This window comes from Moschus berezovskii, chromosome 19 (genome assembly GCF_049115385.1).
Source record: "Moschus berezovskii isolate FMDL1 chromosome 19, NW_MosBer_1.0, whole genome shotgun sequence".
In the NCBI taxonomy this organism is placed as follows: Eukaryota; Metazoa; Chordata; class Mammalia; order Artiodactyla; family Moschidae; genus Moschus; species Moschus berezovskii.
The window spans coordinates 13,027,874-13,048,884 of record NC_142478.1 but is presented as its reverse complement, the minus strand read 5'-3'; the positions used below and the strand labels follow the sequence as shown (position 1 = coordinate 13,048,884).

The window sequence follows — 21,011 nt, the reverse complement described above, 5'->3', positions numbered from 1 at the left end:
ATCTGTTGGATCATAGAAAAGGCTAGGGAATTCCAGAAAAACATCTGCTTCATAGACTATGCTAAAGCCTTTGACTGTGTGGATCACAAGAAATTGGAAAATTCTTAAGGAGATGGGAATACCAGACCACCTAACTGCCTCCTGAGAACCTGTACACAGGTCACGAAGCAACAGTTAGAACTGAATGTGGAACAGTGGACTGGTTCAGAATCAGGAAAGGAGTACATCAAGGCTGTATATTGTCACCCTGCTTATTTAACTTATGTGCAGAGTACATCATCCAAAATGCTGGACTGGATGAAGCACAGATTGGAATCAAGATTGCCGGGAGAAATATCAATAACCTCATGTATACAGATGATTTCACTCTTATGGGAGAAAGAGAAGAGGAACTGAAGAACCTCTTGTTGAGGTGAAAGAGGAGGGGGAAAAGCTGGCTTAAAACTCAACACTCAGATAATGAAGATCATGGCATTTGGTCCCATCACTTCATGGCACATAGATGGGGAAGCAATGGAAACAGTGACAGACTTTCTTTTCTTGGACTCCAAAATCACTGCAGATGGTGACTGCAGCCATGAAATTAAAAGACGCTTGCTCCTTGGAAGAAGAGCTATGACCAACCTAGACAGCATATTAAAAAGCAGAGACATTACTTTGCCTCCAAAGATCTGTGTAGTCAAAGCTATGGTTTTTTCAGTTGTCACATATGGATGTGAGAGCTGAACAATAGAAAAGGCTAAGCCCAGAAGAATTGAGGCCTTCAAACTGTGGTGCTGGAGAAGACTCTTGAGAGTCCTTTGGACTGCAAGGAGATCAAACCAGTCAATTGTAAAGGAAAACAGCACTGCATATTCATTGGAAGGACCGATGGTGAAGCTGAAGATCCAAAACTTTGGCCACCTGATGCTAAGAGCCTACTAATTGGAAAAGACCCTGATGCTAGGGATGATTGAAGACAGGAGGAAAAGGGGGCGACAGAGGATGAGATAGTTAGATGGCACCACTGAATAAATGGATATAAGTTTGGGCAGTCTCTGGGAGTTGGTGAAGGACAGCGAAGCCTTGTGTGCTGGAGTCCATGGGGTCACCGAGAATCGGGCATGACTGGGTGAACTGTAGAACAACAAATAGCTGTTTTGAAACTTAGTCGGTTCTTCCAAAAATTAAAGTTACATGACTCAGAAAATTCTGCTCCTAGCAATATAAAAAAGAGAAATGAAAACCTAATGTCTAGCTAAAAACTTGCACATGAATATTTATAGGAACATTATTCATAATAGCCAAAAAGTAGAAATGATGGAAATATCCATCAACTGATTGATAGATAAAGGTGGTATAGCCATATGATAAAATATGGTTTGACAGTAAACAGAAATGAAGAGCTAATAATACATGCTATGTTTTGTTTTTAGGCAAATTTAATGTAGAGCCTGAGACTGTCTTTGCTTATATTTTATTTAACACAGGTTCGTTATGGGAATAATTTCACAAGGCAGTAGCATGTAGGATGCATAATGTCTCTTAACACATACTTTCTCTAATAGCGTACATGTTATCTCTTAGCAAGTTAATACAGAAATAGCATAATCCAAACCAGTGACAGATTAACTAAACTATCATTCCAGGGAAGGGAAGATGAAGGGAATACATGTAGTTGAGGAGTACCTTTTTACAGGTCGGCTCTTGGAAGGAGACAGCTTGACCCATTGAGAGCAAATGTGGAAAGACCTGGTTCCTACAAAACGAAGGTGCTGGTATGGATGGACAAAATATTCTTTGTGGGGCTGCTGTTAGGTTTTTGCCTCTGCTGGTCCCCTTCACCACTGCAGGCGTTAATGCCCCAAGGTCTTCAGAGAGCTACTTAGATCAGTGGAAGGTAGCCTTGCCCAGACCTCACAGACTGCGTGTTGAGTTTGAATTCCCACCATCCCATGGTTCCTTCTTCATGTGTTCTTACTGATAACCACCCAGCAGTGCCCTTCACTACTTGAACTACTGAGTGCTTTTGGTATTCACAGATGTGGTTGATGCCCTCCAGATTCACAATTTCACTTTTTTTTTAATTAAAATTTTTTTAATTGAAGTGTAATTGATTTGCGCTCTTGTTAGTTTCTGCTATAGAGCAAAATGAATCTGTTATACATATATGACATATATCCACTTTTTTAAAGATTCTTTTCCCATATAGGTCATTACAGAGTGTTGAGTAGTGAGTGTTCCCTGTGCTGTACAATAGGTTCTTATTAGTTATCTATTTTAATTTAAATTTTTAATTGGAGGATAATTGCTTTACAATGTTGTGTTGGCTTCTGCTGTTTAACAAAGTGAATCAACTCTATACCAGGGATCTTTCCCAGAGTAGTATATCTCAACTTCGCTCTTAAAAACTGTATTTTTGTCATGAACAAGATTTGAAATTATGTCGAACCACTGCCATGTGGATGAACCTTGAAAGCAGTCTGCTGAGTGAAACCAGCCAGTCATGAAAGGCTGGATACCGGATGATTCCATTTATATGACACATCTGGAACAGGGAAATCTGTATAGGTAGAAAGTAGAGTAGTCATTGTCCAGGACTGAGTATTTGGAGGGAAATAAAGATTAATGGCTGATGGGTGTGGGTTTTTTTTTTTCAGGTGGTGATGAAATGTTCTAAGATTGATTTTCATGATTGTTGTACACCTCTGTGACTGTATTCAAAACTATTAAACTGTATGCTCTAGGTAAATCTTATGGTGAGTTATATCTCCAGTAAAGCTTAAAAAGGAGCAATGCTGAAAATAAATGCTGTAACTAAAATCAGGCTTTTAAATGGCTATAAACATTCACTACTTCACGCCCAGCCACACATCAAGTATCATGGGCTGTGAAATGGTCACGTCACTGATTTTAGGTTGGAGAAGAGCGTTTTGTATAGTTACCTCCCCCATGGCAAGCCGTAGCCTATCAAGAGAGACAGCTTCCTTTCCTGGAGGATGAAATAGCACCTCCCCCCAGCACACAATTTTGTTATATAATGTGCTTTTCATTTTCACTGGCATGCATGCCATGTGCTCCACTGTGCTGTGACCCCATACCCTTGCTTGGTGAATAATTACCATCCTGTGCCATTCTCCCCCACGTCGCATTCAGGCACCACTTAAAGAGAGCACTTGCTGTTTGGCTTTCATTAGTCTTAACATTTCAGATATATATATATATATATATATAGGTTTGGTTTGATGTTGCCTCATTCCTGGTGTATTGCACCTGAGAGGATGCAGGCAGGATACTTCTTGTTTTTATAATTCACCCACTTATATTTTCATGATGATGATAAGATGAAATCACCCCTGTATCTGAAGCAGTATGCATTTATACCAGAGACTTTATTTAGCATCTTGTGTGCATGGTAATGCACTCTTTATCACTTTAAACGAGGGAGTTAAGAACATACTGCTTCCAGAAGCCCATGTCATTGAACTGAATAATAACAGAGATGTTTCTGTAGCACATCAATTGGCATAATATTTGCAAGTATTTTTCTAGTGTGTGTCTCTCAGGCAACCAAACAGACGTTGACTGTGTTTGATGCTGAGGATGGGAGGGACAGCCAGAGACTAAAAGACCTAACTTTAAGGGAGCTCACAGCCTGGGAGTGTTTGCAAACAAAAAGCAGTTCAGAGCTCTGTCCAAGGTGCTTAGGGAACTGAGAAGCAGTAGGAAATAGGGCTGTCTGCCAAAGTGTGTACTAGAAAAATTGATTGTTAAATTTAATCTTAAAGATTTGGTCACAGTTTGGAAACTCGGAGGAAAAGAGACCCAAGATACAAGGAATCATATAATTCTTGGGAGAACATGTTAAGATAATCCTTGGAGTCTGAGGTTCTCAACAGTGAGTGACTTTTCATCTGGGGACATTTTGATTGTTGCAGGTGGGATGAGGAAGGCAGCAGGGGTACAGGCTGTTACTTCTGCTGTTCGGTGAATGGAGGGCAGTAGTGATGCTAAATGTCCAGCCCAGGGAAGCCCTCTCCAAGAAAGCACCGGCTGGTCTAGCCCGTCAGTATGGTCACTGTTGAGAAGCCCTGTTGTAAAGCTTTTGAAAAGACAACTCCAAGAGTTGGTGCGATTGAATGGAGTTGTACTGTTTTCCTTTACATGTTCACAGGAATGTATTTATGAGGTGTACATTTCAGTTAAAAAGAAGTGTAACAGCAGCATAACTGGTTACAGTGCAGGGGATGAATAAAGGCACGGTGCGCATCATTTAGTAGTTCTGCTCAGACACCAGGCAGAGAGAAGAGGAGCGGAAGTACCTGTTAAAGAATCTTGGTAGAATTGGTAGAAAATGGAGTGGCCAGAACTATAAGCAGCATTTCTTGTTTATAGGCTTCAGTGTTTTTCATAGAATGTAAGATTTTTTTTTTTTTACCCTAAGGATGGTACTGTTAATAATGGCATGCTGAAAGCTACATTTTGTACTGGTTCCAATATTTAAATGGAAATCTGAATTGACCTTCATCTGAATTTATTCATGGAAATGCATGCTGAAGGACCCTGGAGTGTGGATCGTTGAAAAGTTTTTTAGGTTTGTAAGTACCTCATGCGACGAGTTGACTCACTGGAAAAGACTCTGATGCTGGGAAAGGTTGGGGGCGGGAGGAGAAGGGGACGACCGAGAATGAGATGGCTGGATGGCATCACCGACTCTGTGGACGTGGGTTTGACTGAACTCCGGGAGTTGGTGATGGACAGGGAGGCCTGGCGTGCTGTGATTCATGGGGTCGCGGAGAGTCGGACACGACTGAGCGACTGAACTGAACTGAACTGAAGTAAAGTTGTAGAGAACAATTGTATACAAGGGTTTTTGTAGACACATGTTTTCATTTCTCTTGGATAGGTATCTCTGAGTGGGATTGCTGGGTCTGTGGGCTATGTGTGTGTGTGTGTGTGTATGACTTAAGAAAACAGAGTCTCTTCCTGCCAGCCACGTATGAGAATTCCAGTTTCTCTATCCTCTTACCAACCTTTGATTATGTTCGTGTTTTTCTTTACGCTGGTCATCACTAGTGATGTTGATTGAATGCTGTTCCATATGCTTTATGGCCATTTATATTTCTAACATTGTGAAGTGCCTATTAAAATTTTTTTTTCATGTAAAATATGTTGCTGGTCTTTTTGTTATTGAATTTGTAGGATTTTAAGTTTTCTGGATACTAATCAACCATATTGTGACTATATTAATGTGAATATTTTCTGGGCTCTGTGGTTTGCCTCTTCATTTTAACAGTGTCCTTTGATGAGAAAAACATTCTTCTTTTGAAATTCAGTTTATCACTTTCTCGCTTAGTCTAATCCTTTGGTTTGTCTGTCCTTTTTGCCAGTTCTGTAGTACTATTATTACTGTAGCTTTATAGTAAGTCTTGAAACCAAGTGGTATGATTCTGCTGATCTTTTTCAAATTTGTTTTTGCCATTCTAGATTCTTTCATATAAATGTTGCAATCAGTAGAAATTTGTCGGAATGATTTTAAGTATTCTGGATACTAAGCCTTCATCAGAATCCTTCATCAGAAAACCTACAGGTCAATATTACTAATATGGAACCATAATAATTCATAAGTCTGGCTTTCCATTTATTTAGTCTTAAATTTCAGTAGTGTTTTATAGTTTTTAATATCGGGTCATGGATATCTTTTGTTAAATTTCCCTAAGTATTTTATGCTTCTGGGTGTTATTCTTAAATGTATTTTATTTTTCATTTTATTTTCCCAATATACTATTATTATATAAAAATGCAGTTGGTTTTTGTGCCCAATAATATTGCTGAGTTGATTTATTGCTTCCTATGGTTTCTTTAAGGATTTTTCTTTAGTATACAATGGTATCATGTGTGAAAAAGACAGCTTGCTTTCTTTCTTTCCAGTCTGAATGGCTTTTATGTCTTTTACTTGTCTTTTTGTACTGCCAAGACCTCCAACAATATGTTGAATAGAAGTGGTGATAATTGGGCATTTTGCCCTATTCTCATCTTAAGGGGAAAAGCATTCATAATTCAGTGTAAAGGATGAAATTTGGTTTAAGGCTGTAGATGCCTTTTATATTGAGGAGATTTGTTTTTTTGGTCTGTTCCTAGTTTTAATCATAAATATATGTTGACTTTTGAAAAAAATGTTGGTATCTGTTGAAATGATCATGAAATATTTTTCTCGAATCTGTTAGTAGGTGAATTGCATTGAATTTTCTAAGATAAACTAACCTTGCATTTCTGAGATCAACTCTTCTTGGTAGTGATGTATTAACTTCTTTGGATTATGCTAATAATTTTTATGCTAATATTTGGTTGATAAGGAAAATAAAAGCAGCAGTGGCTCAGTCATGACTGACTGCAACACTGTGGACTGTAGCGTGCCGTGCCCCTCTACCCGCCAGACTCGTCTGTCCATGGGATTCTCCAGGCGAGAATACTGGAGTGGGTTGCCATTCCCTTCTCCAGGGGATCTTCCTGACCCAGGGGTTGACCCTGGGTCTCCTGCACTGCAGGCAGATTCTTTACTGTCTGAGCCGCCGGGGAGCTCTTTTTTGGTAATGTGTCTCTGATGTTCACATCAGGGTTATGGTGGCTTCAGAAGAGCTGAGGAGTTTTCCAGCTGGATCTGTTACTTCAGAGTGACTGTGTGCTTTTTTCTTAAGTGTTTGGGAGAATTTACCTGTGAAGCCATCTTGGTCTGTTTTTGTGTGTGTGTGTGACGTTTAAAAATTACAGATTCAATTTATTTAGTATGTAAAGTGATATTCAGATATTCTATTTTTATGTGTCATTTTTGATAATTTGTTAATTTCCTCTAAGCTGTTAACTTTATTGGCATGACCTTCTTCATCATATCCACTATTTTCAAAGAGGATCTATAATGATACCTCTTTTTTAATGTTTGGTACTGAAGACTTACTTTTTTCTCAATAAGTCTTGACTAGAACTTTATTAATTTGTTACTTTTTCCAGATGACCCATATTGTCAATATGTCATTGGTTTTTTGCTTCTATTTTTATTTCCTTTGGATTTTCTTTTTCTTTTAAACATTTAAGATGAAAGCATGACTTTACTGTTTTATTTTGAATAGAGACATTTAAATCTAAATTTCCTTCTAAAACTACTTTAGCTTGCATCCCACAAACTTCGATGTATAGTGTTTTCATTGTAATCCAGTTCCAAAGAATTCAAATTTTTTATGTGATTAGAATATAGGCTTTGAGTTTTAACTCAGATGTTATTTAGAATGAAGTTTTAAAAATTCCCAATGGATGGGGAATTTCTGTATACATGTTATTTTTTTTTTCTACTTCTCTTTTGGTCTGATAACATAGTCTGTATTTTATTAATGAGTCGAAGTTTACTAGACTTGTTTCATTGTCTTAAGTGTGGCCTATTAGTAAATGATTCATGTGTGTGTGAGAGCAATGATTTTTCTGCTGTTGCTGGGTGTAATGTCCTATAAATGTCAATTAGATCAAGTTGGTTGTTACTGTTGCTCAAATCTTTGGTACTGTCTTGATTTTTGATAATGTTCTATCAATGACTAAACTAGCGATGTTAAAATTTCTAACTATATGAGGACTTGCTTGTTTTCCTTTGATTTTGTAGTTTTTGTTTCCTATACTGAATATTCGTGATCTTTTTCTTTGTGTGTGCACATTTATGATTGTCTTCAAGTGACCATTTTATCATTATGAAATGTCTGTTCTGGGATAATCTTTACTGTGGAATCTACCTTGTTTGATATTAATTATAGCTGCACTAACTTTCTTAGTGTTACTTGGCGTATGTTTTTCATCCTTTTTCTTTTATCCATTTGTGTCTTTATGCTTAATTTTTTTTTTGTAAACAACATATAATTGAGTCCTGTGCTTAAAAAAGTCCAGTGTATTAGCCAGGGTTTTAGCTAACGTGTATATAGTATAGTTATGGATATGCATTGGTTTAAGCCCACCATCTTGGTTTTGTTTTATATTTGTCCCTTTTGCTCTTTGTTTTTCTGTTCCTCCTTTGCTGCCTTCTTTTGCAGAACTGAGTAATTTTTAGTAATTCCATTTTATCGCCTCTATTATATGATTTCTAGTTATACCTCTTTGTACCTTTATTTGAGTATGAGGTGCATTTTATAGTTAACCTGTTTTTTACCTTTTCATAAGCAGTATAAGAACCTAGAAACAGTAGACTTCTAATTACCACCCTTTTGCCCTCTGTACCCTTGTTTTATATATTTTAATTCTGCATACACTCTGAGCCTAGTTGTATGTTACTGCTTTCACTTTATGACATCAGTGATCAGTAATCTTTTGAAAAAAATTTAATGTTTTATTTACATATATAAGGGGTGTGTGTGGGTGTGGGTGGGTGGGGGTGTGGGTGTGGGTGTGGGGTGTGGGTGTGGGTATGGGTGGGTGGTTTCTTGTCTTTTAGTATCAGTGTATTTATCCATTCTGATTTTCTTCATTCTTTTCTGCAGAACGAAGTTTCTGTCTTGTGCTGTTTCCTTCAAGTCCCTTAGGGTAATTTAATTTGAACATTACTTGTAATGCAGATGTCCTGGAAAATTCTTTCATGTTTTGTTTGTCTGAAAGTGTCTTTATTTTGCCTTCATTTTTGATGAATGTAGAATTCTGGATTCATCATGTTTTACCCCCAGCACGTCTAAGAAGTCATTTTATTTTCTTTAGCGTCCATTTTTCTTTCCTCATGGCAAGTCATCTTTCTTACTGTTCTTTTGGATGTTGTCTTTTTCTCTTGCTGCTTTCAAGATTTTCTTTTTATGACATGCCTAGATGTGGTTTTCCTTGTTTTATCCTGCTTGGTGTTCTTTGAAATTATTGGATATGGGAGTTGATAATTATTCTCAGTTTTAGAAAATCTTACCCATTAGCTCCTCAAAGACTTCTTCTGCCCCCCTTTCTCTTCCTTCGCTTTCTGGGATTCTGATTGCATTATGTTAGACCATTTGAGACTGATTTCAGTTGAACCTGCAGGATTTTAATTTACAAAGGTGGCTGAGGGCTGACATGGAGAGGCTAATGCCACTGAAGAGAATTTTATCCTTACAGTTTCCAAGGGCAGAGAGCAAACATGCTGTGTAGGGGCACACGGGGAAACACCAGGGTTTGGTCAGGAGTCTTGAAGGAGCAAGGGAAAATCCTAGACCCTCTTTACTGGGGTTTCCAAGGGGAGGGCAAGGCAGAAAAGGGAAAAGCATAGGGTTGGCTGCTTTGAGTTATGTTGGTGGGTTCTAGGCTGTAGGGGTGATTTTCAGTTGTCTGGCCTGGGGGTGACTTGGGGCAAAAGAAATTCTGACTGGGTGTGTGAGAATTAGGGATATAGACTTGAACTTGTTGCTTTGCCTTTGGAAGTGAACTCTTCACTACTGTGGTTTTATTTTCTGTTTCTTGCGTATCCACTTGTCTCTTTTTAATAGTTTCTATTCCTTTGGTAAAATTCCTATCAATTTATTCATGTTGGCCAGCTTTTTTAAAAAAGAGTTTCATTTATTTACTTATTTAGCTTCATTGCAGCTGAGGCATGTGGGATCTTATGTTCCCTGACCAGGCATTGAACCCGGGTCCCCTGCATTGGGAATGCAGAGTCTTGACCACTGAACTGCCATGAAAGTCCCTTGGCCACCTTTGACATTGGATCCTTGAACATATTCAGAGTGGTTTTTAGGTTTCAGTTTGACAGTCTTCCCCAGCCCCCACCATTTGAATACCTGGGCTATTTCTGGGTCTCTTTCTTTATGATTTTGAGTTACTTTTCTTTGCTTCTTTGCATGCCTTATAATTTTTTGGTGGAATACCAGAGATTGTGTGTAAGAGAGCAGTAAAGACTAAAGGAAGTACTCTCCATACCTGGTGAAGGGCACACCCATTTTTCCGTCAAGCTACAAGTGTGCAGGACTGTCAGGGTGGTTGGCAGTTGAGCTGAGATTGGGCATGGTTGTTGTTAGTCACAGGCTTCCTGCGATTTGAGGATGCTGTCAGAAGCCTGTCCAGAAGCTCGTCCGCCCTGTCCCTTATTCTTACGGCACATACCCCTTTTAGCTCTGCTTTCCAACTGCCCCTGTGCATCTGGGGGCACCCTGTGGGAAGGAGGGAGAAGGTGGACCCACATTGTTCCCTTAGCCGTGTCTTCCAGGGGCGGGGTCTTTAACCTCTGGGTTCTAATGCCTAATGATCTGAGGTGGAGCTAATGTAATAATAATACAAATAAAGTGCACAATAAATGTCAATAAACGGAATGCACTTGAATCATCCGGAGCCACTGTCTGCCCCCATCCGTGGAAAAATTGTCTTCCGTGAAACTGGTCCCTGGTGCCAGAAGAGTCGGGGACCACTGTTCTAGAGGTTTAAGCCAGCACACCAGCTCATGTGCTCAGTCTCTTCAGTCGTGTCTGACTCTTTGCCACCCATGGACTGTAGCCCAACAGGCTCCTCTGTCCATGGGATTCTCTAGGCAAGAACGCTGGAGTGGGTTGCCAGGCCCTCCTCCAGGGGATCTTCCTGACTCAGGAATTGAACCCATGTCTCCTGTGTCTTCTGCATTGCCAGCAGATTCTTTACCCACTGAGCCATCTGGGATCAGCTCATACTTACCTTTAAAACTTTCTTAAAATCCAGCTTTCCTCCTCTCTTACAGCTTCCTCTTTGTCCAGCTCTTCCCGAAGGATGAGAACAGCTGTATGTGTGTGCATGTGCGTTCTCTCTCGGAAAGGACTCGTTACTTCCTGTGTTTTAGCGTGGTGGTTTTTTTTTTTTTTTGCATCTTCAGTTCTGAGATGTTTATTAAAAAAAAACCAAACTACTGTAATTTTGTAGGGATTTAGTAGGTTCTCCATCTTGTTCAAGTCATTAAGGTAAAAATGATGTTTTCTATAACTTCTGCAGTCAGAGCAGAAGCAGCCGTTCTCGAACGAGAATGGGTTGAATTCACTTTTACTGGAGAAAATAATCCTACTTGTGGCTATATCACTGCTTATTTGCTCTGTTTGAAACACCTTTTTGGTGGGCCGAAGAAAGTTGTCATTAAGTCTTCCCCCTTAGTAAGCTCAGGTTACATGCTGTAACTGTCTCTGGAAAAATTCATAGATTTATATTTAAATTTTTTCCCCCAGCATCTCTTGTGAGAAGCTGATTATGACTGCTACATTTCTAAAACTTTTAAAAGTGTTTTACTTGGCTTTGTCACTTTCCTCTTAGAATGAAATTTAGTGCAGGGCTTGTAGTATGCTGGGATTTTTTATTCCCCCTCTTCCTTTTCAACATTCCTCTTACAAAAGCATTAGAATATTCCAGATTTATTTCCATCATAAGTTTTAGTAGCTGCTGCTTAGTTTTTTTTCCTCTTAACTTCTCTGTTTACAATAATATCTCATTAATTGACATCTTATAAATGTGACTGTTTCTCTTCGTGCTTATGTTGTTTTATATTTTCTTAATTTACAGGCTCATTGATCTGTCTTGGAGAACTAAGAAAAACCCATGTCTTCCACATACTTTGACCAAACAATAAAAACTACAGTTGAAAGAGGATTAATAGATAGAAGGTCGAATGGAGAACACAGATACTAGCTTTGTAAGGCTGCTTCTCATGCATCAGTCTTGGGTTGCGTCTGATGCCCAATAGTCCATATTTGTTTTGAATGAATGAATGAAAAGAGATTGAGATGGTGGTTTAAGAATAAGAACCTGTTTAACCTGAGTGTTTCTTTCTTCAAATTTCAGTTCTCCACCTTTGCTGTTTAACAATTTTGGTTTAAAGTAAAGACAGACTATCCCAGCCAAGGGCTCTCTTTGGTCTGCTTCAGGTTTCCTTCATGAAGTTTATCCAGTTGCCTTTGTGTTCACCAGGAATCTGCTTTGCTGGGCATGGAGTAATCTGCAGACCTTAGCACACTGTCTGGCACACAGTACATACCAAATGTTAATTTGGTTGATTTGATTATTTGATGAAGGAAGAAGAGGAGGCCGTGTCCTCCACTGGACACACTGCAGCAACATCTATTCTGGAAAACCAAGTTAGAACATTCTCAATCCTGGTTTCTGGCTCCAGGGAAGTCACTAACGTTCTTCCCTTAGCTTGTCCATGAAAGGAAGAGATAATTGCTATTTCTGTCTTTGTGTGGGCTTTACTGGTGGCTCAGGTGATATAGAAGCTGCCTGCAATGCAAGAGACCTGGGTTCGATCCCTGGGTTGGGAGGATCCCCCAGAGACGGGGAATGGCCACCCACTCCAGTATTCTTGCCTGGAGAATTCATTGTTTCTCTCTTTATGTAAATGTGAACAATCCAGCACTTTGTTGTAAAATTTTCTGCTCTTCACTAGCCTCATGGTCACCAGGTTGTTCTATGTGTCCACTAAATTTTATTAGAAAAGCATGCTTTATCAATAAAACATGTCTTTCTTTCGAAAACTGGAGAATTTTTATATTTTGTTTCAGTGGTGAGATCCTGTTAATACTGTAAAATGTGTCCATAAGTCTCAGTTTTGCTTAATGATTTCATAATGGATTATTACAGATAAAAGGAAGAAACTTGAGAATTTTAAATGGTTGAAATGTATTTCAGTGCCTGACATTTTATTTGGAGATAGGAGTGGTAGTGGATGGCTTTGGGCAGCTTGTGTGGTAGGATGGAGCTGCTTGCTGTAAATCTGGTGACTGTTCCCTTTAAGAAGCATGTGCCGAGTGTGAAGTATTCTGGGGAATCACTGCAGTGTGATGGATTAATTCTCTGAAGTGGAGTTGTTGTGAGTTACTGTGTTGTTATTTGTCAAAATGGAAACAAAAATAGAATTCTGTCCTTGTAGGTAATAGATCTCTACTTAATCTCTCATCTTTCAGCAGGTAGGTTGGTTCGTTCTCCGCTGTATTCTTCAACGAGCCAGGGGCTCAAGTCGGGATCGTCATGCCTGGGAGACAAGGAGTAGAATAGTGTTTTCGTTTTTATGCCGCATTGGATTTCTATCCAGATATAACGTGGCTGTTAGAGCTGAAGCCTGACAGTTGCTCTTTTATTTACGTTAGTATCTGTAATTCTAGCTTCGTAACTCCTCATCATTCAACACTTTTGTCTTCACTCCAAGGTATCAGAACCAGCCCTTGTCTCTCCTATCTGTTGCTCTCGTGCAGTTTGGTTAAGAATATTCAACTGTCTACTGGTAGTAAATGTTCTCTCCCCCCACGTATGAATGGAGAACCCTAGGGGAGAGCAAAAAGAAACTAGCAAGTAAAGAAAATTTCATCACGATTCAGGTCTGATTTTGAGTATTCGAAGTATGAGTGCATGCTATGCGTGCGTGCTCGGTCTCTCAGTCATGTCCGGTTCTCTGAGATCCTGTGGACGTTAGCCCACTAGGCTCCTCTGTCCAGGGAGTTTTCCAGGCAGAAATACTGGAGTGGGTTGCCATTTCCTCCTCTAGGAGATCTTCCTGAAAGCCTATTCTAAGTATCAGTTCAGTTGAGTCGTGTCTGACTCCTTCTTGTCCATCACCAACTCCTGGAGTTCACTCAAACTCATGTCCATTGAGTCGGTGATGCCGTCCAACCATCTTATCGTCTGTCGTCCCCTTCTTCTCCTGCCTCCAGTCTTTCCCAGCATCAGGGTCTTGTCAAATGAGTCAGTTCTTCACATCAGATGGCCAGAGTATTGCAGTTTCAGCTTTATCATCAGTCTTTCCAGTGAATATTCAGGACTGGTTTCCTTTAGGATGGGCTGGTTGGATCTCCTTGCAATCCAAGGGACTCCCGAGAGTCTTGTCCAACACCACAGTTCAAAAGCATCAATTCTTCAGCTCTCAGTTTTCTTTATAGTCCAACTCTCACATCCATACATGACCACTGGAAAAACCATAGCTTTCACTAGACAAACCTTTGTTGGCAAAGTAATATCTCTGCTTTTTAATATGCTGTCTAAGTTGGTCATAACTTTTCTTCTAAGGAGCAAGTGTCTTTTAATTTCATGGCTGCAGTCACCATCTGCAATGATTTTGGAGCCCCCAAAATAAAATCAGCCACAACAGTTTCCACTGTTTTTCATCTATTTGCCATGAAGTGATGGGACCAGATGCCATGATCTTAGTTTTCTAAATGTTGAGCTTTAAGGCAACCTTTTCACTCTCCTCTTTCATTTTCATCAAGAGGCTCTTTAGTTTTTCTTCACTTTCTGCCATAAGAGTGGTGTCATCTGCATATCTGAGGTTATTGATATTTCTCCTGGCAATCTTGATTCCAGCTTGTGCTGCAAGTATTCTAAGTATCAGTTCAGTTCAGTTGCTCAGTTGTGTTCAGCTCTTTGCTAAGTATAGTATGTCTTTATTTGCTATGGCTGTTTTAGCTGTCACTAAATCCCTAACTAGTTATTAATGGTATATTGTAAATGATCTGTCTTTCATTCTTTATTCTTGGAGTGGTAGACTTCTTACTCATTATTTTGTTGCCCATAGCATATGGAAATACGTATTTCTCAGATCCATTCGTTTATTTCTCTTTATTTTGGTCATTCTGTCTTATCCTCTGAATTGTCTAACACATCTTTTTAACCACCCCTGCTCAGCTTCAATCCATTTGTCACTGAGCAGCCATTGTTCATGTACATTTTTTTTTCTTTACCATAAATTTCTTAATTGGAGTATAGTTGCTTTACAGTGTTGTTACTTTTTGCTTTAGAGCCAAGTGAATCAGCCACAGGTATACATATATCCTCTTTTCCTTGACTTTCCTCCTCATTTACATCACCACAGAGGCCTGAGTAGAGCTCCTTGTGCTATCTGATAGGTTCCCATTAGTTATCTATCTCATTCACAGTAATGTGTGTATGGGGCTTCCCTGACGGCTCAGATGGTAAAGTGTGCGTGTACCAATCCCATACGTTTGTTCTCTACAGCTGTGCCTCTCTGTGCTTTGCAAATAAATAAGTTCGTTTTTCTAGATTCCACATATATGTGTTCATATAGAATGTGTGCTTTTCTCTTTCTGACTGACTTCACTCTGTATGTCAGTCTGTAGGACGTGGAAGCAACCTAAATGTCCACCAACAGAAGAATGGATAAAAGAAGATGTGGTACATATATACAGTGGAATATTACTCAGCTGTGAGAGGGAACGAAATTGTGCCATTTGCAGAGACATGTACATGTTTAATCTGATCATGTTAACTGCCTACTAAAACCCTTCAGTGACATGTAGGATTTGTTTATGCTATTAAGTCACTTTTACTTGTGTCCGACTCTTTGGGACCCTATGGACTGCAGCACGCCAGGCCTCCTTGTCCCTCACTGTCTCCTGGAGTTTGCCCAAATTCATGTTCATTGCATCAGTGATGCTATCCAACTGTCTTATCCTCTGCCGCCCTCTTCTTCTTTTGCTTTCAATGTTTCTCAGCATCAGAATTTTTTTCCAGTGAGTCAGCTCTTCATACCAGGTGGCCAAAGTATTGGAGCTTCAACTTCAGCATCAGTCCCTCCAATGAACACCCAGGACTGACTTCCTTTAGGATTTACTGGTTTGATCTCCTTGCAGTCCAGTGGACTCTCAAGAGTCTTCTCTAGCACCACAGTTCCAAAGCATCAGTTCTTTGGCGCTCAGCCTTCTTAATGGTCCGACTCTCACATCCATCCATGACTACTGGAAAGACCATAGCTTTCACTATATGGACCTTTGTCGGCAAAGTGATGTCTTTGGTTTTTAATACTCTCATCTAGGTTTGTCACAGCTTTCCTTCCAAGGCACAAGTGTCTTCTAATTTCATGGCTACAGTCACCATCCACAGTGATTTTGGATAAGTAAACCCTCAGCATGACCAAGGAGGCCCTGCATGGTGGAACCCCATCTTTCCATGAAGTTGCTCTGCCGCTGGTTTCTAGCACCCGTGATGAGACTGATCCCAGCTCCTCCAGAGTGTGCTCTCCTTGCTGTGTGCCTTCTCAGCCTAGGGAACGCCATGACCCTCTTCCTTCTATTCGTTCATGGCTCATTTATCCTTAAAGTTTCAGATTAAATGTCCCTCCTGAGGGAAGCCTAACTTCCAGGGTTAGGACAGGCTTTCCTTTCTTATGGGGTTTCCGTGGTGGCTCAGACGGTAAAGAATTTGCCTGAAATGCAGGAGACCCCGTTTCAATCCCTGGGTCAGGAAGATCTCCTGGGGAAGGAGATGCCAACCCACTCCCAGTATTCTTGCCTGAGAATCCCAATGGACAGAGGAGCCTAGTGGACTATAGTCCATGGGGTTGCAAAGAGTCAGACACAACTGAGCAACTAACACTTTCACTTTCTTCACTTCCTTTCTTACTGCCTTTAAGATCACCTTAAAAATCCTGAAGTTGCCCAAAGAGATTGGCACGTTCACCGACAGCTCTCCTAGACCACAAGGATTTAGCATAATTGAAATTGAAAGGTTTTCTATTTGGGCACATATTTCCTGATGACCTTCTTACTTCCTCTTTTTCTTCTAGGGAGCTGGCTTTGCTCATTTACACTCACTTGACTCCTTTGCAACATTCTTTGTGTGTGTTAAGTCGCTTCAGTTGTGTCTGACTCTTTGCAACCCTGTGGACTGTAGCCCGCCAGGTTCCTTTGTCCATGGGATTCTCTGGGCAGGAATCCTGGAGTGGGTTGCCGTGCCCTCCTCTATGGGATCTCTCTGACCCAGGAATGGAACCCTCATCTCTTACATCTCTAGCATTGGCAGACAAGTTCTTAACCACTAGCGCCCCCTGGGAAGCCCAGAATTCTGTGCTGCTGCTGCTGCTAAGTTGCGTCAGTTAATTGATTATTTATGATTTATTTATCTTCTGCTTTCTCTGCTAGACAGTATGCTCAGCCCAGTACCTAGCACACGGTAAGATATTTAATAATTCCTGACCTCCTGGGTCAAGACAAAGCATAATAGCTCATTATCCAGTGGGTGTTGAAAGAACTGAGTGGTTGTAAACCCTGTCTTTATATCCCATGACAGACTTCGCCGTTTTTGACCTGGAGTCCCATTTTTTCTGCTGGTTTTGTCATTTCCTGGATTAGAAAATCTGTTAGCTTTCTATTATGTATTTGCTATAGCCCCTCCCTGTCCATTTTATATTTATTTCTGTTAATTATATATGAAGTGTTTGAATCCATATACTTTTGGGAGAGGTCTTTAGATATTTTTTCTGCTTTGCAAGAATGGAGCATTCATGTAGACCTGAGACCCCCCGTGTGTAAATATTGTTTTATCACTTAACCGATGTAAAGAAAAACACGCCTGCCATCTGAAGTTTTCCCTCACAATTTTAATTAACTCCCCTGAGCCCAGTGTGGGTTACTAAGAATAAGGGCCAGAATCCCCACGTCCCAGTCGAGGCACTTCTTGAAACAGCCTGGTTTTCTGGGCATCTTGCCTCAATTCTTGCTGCAGAAGGATGCTGTGCGTAGCGGAGCGAGAGGAGGGGGCTCTTGGCTGTGAGCTTCGCAGCGCCAGGGAGACGGCAGCCCTGGGCCGCTGCTGACATGTTTGGGGTAGACCACTCAACAGTCATATAGCTGTTCAGGAGTGAACATAGGGGTTGACAGTTGATTTTTAATGTTTAGGATTTTTTTTTTTTTTTGACGTGGACCATTTTTAAAGTCCTTTAAATTTGTTACATATATGTATGTGTGTATTTGGGGGGCTATGTGGCATCTTAGTTTCCTGACCAGAGATTGAACCCCCACCTCTTGTATTGGAAGGTGAAGTCTTAACCTCTGGACCACTAGAGACATCCACAAGTTATTTTTTTCCACAAAATTCATAGCCTGGAGAAGGTGGTTGAAGACATGGACCTATCAGTTGTAGAGACTTGGTAGTGAACTTGAAGCAGATGACTTCTCAGGCTCTATAGCCATCACTTGGGGAGAAAGCCTAACACTTATGGGTGTGAGTTTTGGGAACACAATGTGTTTGCCTTGGGTATGGTGCTTTTGGAGTATTGCATGCTTTAAGTACTTTATAAAAATTGTAGTGGTTATTGAATTGCTTTTGATTCTTGCCACTTGCTTTGCTTATAAAAGATTATCCAGTACTTGAAAATGAAGTGAAATACTGTTCCAGGAGTGATAACTTTAAAAAATACTGTATATTCAGTATTAAATGGGAATGGATGTTTACCATTTCAACCATCTATTTTCATTTCCAGTTGTCTGTGGTTTGGAGTATTCTACCTTTTCATCCCTTTCCCAAAAGTTTATTTCTCATCCTTTTTATCAAACATACAAAATTTGTTTTGTTGGAGAAACCACCAAAGTTTAAGAGGAATAATTAATAGCTTTTCTACCTAGCACTCCTTCCCAGCATGAGGAGTTTTCAGGCAGACTGTCTAAATATCCAAATAAACTGAACTAAGAAAGATCAGCCACTGGCTCTAAGGACCAACCCAAGGCTCTGAGAAAACATCGAGGAAACCCCTCAAACGGTTGACAGTGCTGGGATGGGATGAAAATGACTTCTTGGTTTCATTCTGCCTGTGCCTAGGTAACAGTAAACTTTGTGCCGAGTCACTTCAGTCGTGTCCAACTCTTTGTGACCCCATGGACTATAGCCCACCAGGCTTTTCTGTCCGTGGAATTTCCCAGGCAAGAATACTTGAGTGGGTTGCCATTTCCTCCTTCAAGGGGTCTTCCCCACCCAGGGGTTGAACCCGCATATGTCTCTTGCATTGGCAGATGGGTTCTTTACCACTAGAGCCACCTGGGAAGCCAACAAGCATATGTATCTTTTATAAATAAAAATGTAATCCTCACTACTGCCCCACATCCATTGGATGGCTACTTTCAAAGAGAGAGAGGAAGAAAATTAAGTGTTGCTGAAGATATGGAGAAATTGGAACCCTGTGCAGTGTTAGCAGGAATGTGCAATACTAAAAAGAATAAAAGTAAAATTACCATTTGACCCCCCCTTGTGAGACAGAAAGTTTTCTCCCTATTACAGAACGCATCTGTACTCCAAATTTCTGAGTGTCTCTAAGCAATTCTCTAATTCTCTGTGGAGAGCAAGTGTCCTAAGATTAAACTTGGCTTTGGCACTAGGTGGAGTTCATGAAGACCCCCCAGATCAAGGCCTCAAGGCTGCCCCCTGCCGCTTCAGATGACAGTCACAAGTCCAGATTGTCATCTGTGCTTTCAGCTATAAATCAGGTGTTCCCATGACCCTGTCCTTGAGTTTGATGATTTGTTAGAATGGCTCACAGAACTCAGGAAAAATAGTTTACTCACTGTTGTTGATTTATCTGTGTGTGTGTGCTCAGTCATGTCTGTCTGTCTGGGACCCCGCAGACTGTCACCCACCAGGCTCCTCTGTTCGTGGGATTTCCCAGGCTTGAATACTGGAGTGGATTACTATTTCTTCCTCCAGGGGATCTTCCCAGTTTATAATAAAGGATACTTTAATGAGAACAGATGGAAAAACCCATGAAGAGAGAACACAGGGCAAAGTATGGAGGAAGGGACTTGGAGCTTCCGTTTCTGCTATTGGGGTACTCTCCATACAGTATCTCCATGGGCTCGCCACCCTACAAACGTTCTTGAACCCCAGGGATTTTTATGCAGGCTTCATTGTGCAGGAATGATTGGTTAAATCATTGGCTGTTGGTGCTTGAAGTCAACCTCCAGTCCCTCCCCACTCCTGGGAGGTGTATGGATGAGATGGAGCTGAAAATTCTAATCCTCTGATCACATTGTTGGTTCCCCAGGCAACCAGCCCACATCCTGAGGCTTTCCAGGAGCCTCAGCTCATTAGTATACAAAATGACACATCATTTTAAAGATTCCAAGTTTGTCCTTCCTGCCTACCTCCCTTTCTCTATGCACCACATCTCATGCAGGATCTTAGTTCCCCAACCTGGGATCGAACCAGTGCCCCTGGCTTCAGAACTTCAGGGTAGTCGCTTTAAGGATTTTTGGAGCTGTGTGCTGGAATATGGGGTCAGGAATTAAACATATATTTATTATATTACATCCTACAACTTCACTTCTGAGTATATACCCAAAAGAATTGAAAGCAGGATCTAGTAGCAGCATTGTTTACAGTAACCAGGTGGAAACAAGCCATGCATTCATTGATGGGTGCATGGATAGAAAAATGTGGTATATACATACAATGGAATACTATTCAGCCTTAAAAGGGAAGGAAATTCTGACACGCTGCAACAGGGATGGAAATGGAGGATACTTTACCAAGTGAGATAAGCAAGTCACAAAAAGACAAATACTGTATGAGTCCGCTTGTAATAGTCGCCTAGAGTAATCAAGTTCCTTGAGACAACAGGTAGAAGGGTGGTTGTCAGGAGCTGGGAGGGAAGGAAGTGGGGACTTGTTGTGTAATGGGTACAGAGTTTTAGTTTTACAAGATGAAGAGTTCTGGAGTCTGGACTTAATACTGCTGAACCATGTCGTTAAAAATGGTGTAGATGTAAATTTTATGTTCCGTGTATTTTATCTCAGTTGAAAATTTAAAAGAAACAATGACCACAATGCAACATTAGAAAGTGGAAAAGGAGGTTTGTTTTTTTTAGCAGTCAAGGAATAACCTCAACTATTCCTGGTGTCTTGCAGGCCTGGTGTTTCCTTGACCATGCAGGCGTTTTCAGAAGAAGAGAGGAAGCAGTGGTTGGAAGTTCTGGGTGGAAAAGAAGCTGTAAGATATAACCAGTGGTTGAGTTTATTTCAAATACTTTAGAGTTGACTTCTATTCATTTTCATGTTAATTTTGCTTTATAGTATATGAAAAAAGTTCCCTGCTGAAGCTGGTTTCTGAATTCCTCTTAGAAGCATTTGGTAGTCTAGAAATTTGGTTTGAGATAGCAGCAGCACACTTGAGACTGGCATGTCGTTATTTTTTATTTTTCTTGACTTTGCCGCTCAGGTTCACTTTGCTTGAGGAAGTCATCTAAATTCTCAATTGCTTCTTCCCTACCTGTGAAAGTACTTTGGGTGATGAACACAATAAATGCTTGCAATTCATTTTGATCTCAGTGG

General features: G+C 40.4%; 1 protein-coding gene across 2 annotated transcripts in view; it reads left to right on the top strand.

Moving 5' to 3' along the window:
- The window catches only part of ARHGAP10 (Rho GTPase activating protein 10), a 389,578-nt gene that overhangs the window by 189,568 nt on the left and 178,999 nt on the right, over positions 1-21,011 (top strand). For both annotated transcript variants that reach the window (XM_055405626.2, XM_055405628.2), the window contains one exon: positions 20,589-20,670. In XM_055405626.2, coding sequence (XP_055261601.1) covers positions 20,589-20,670 — 82 coding nt within the window. The remainder of the gene's footprint in view (positions 1-20,588; positions 20,671-21,011) is intronic.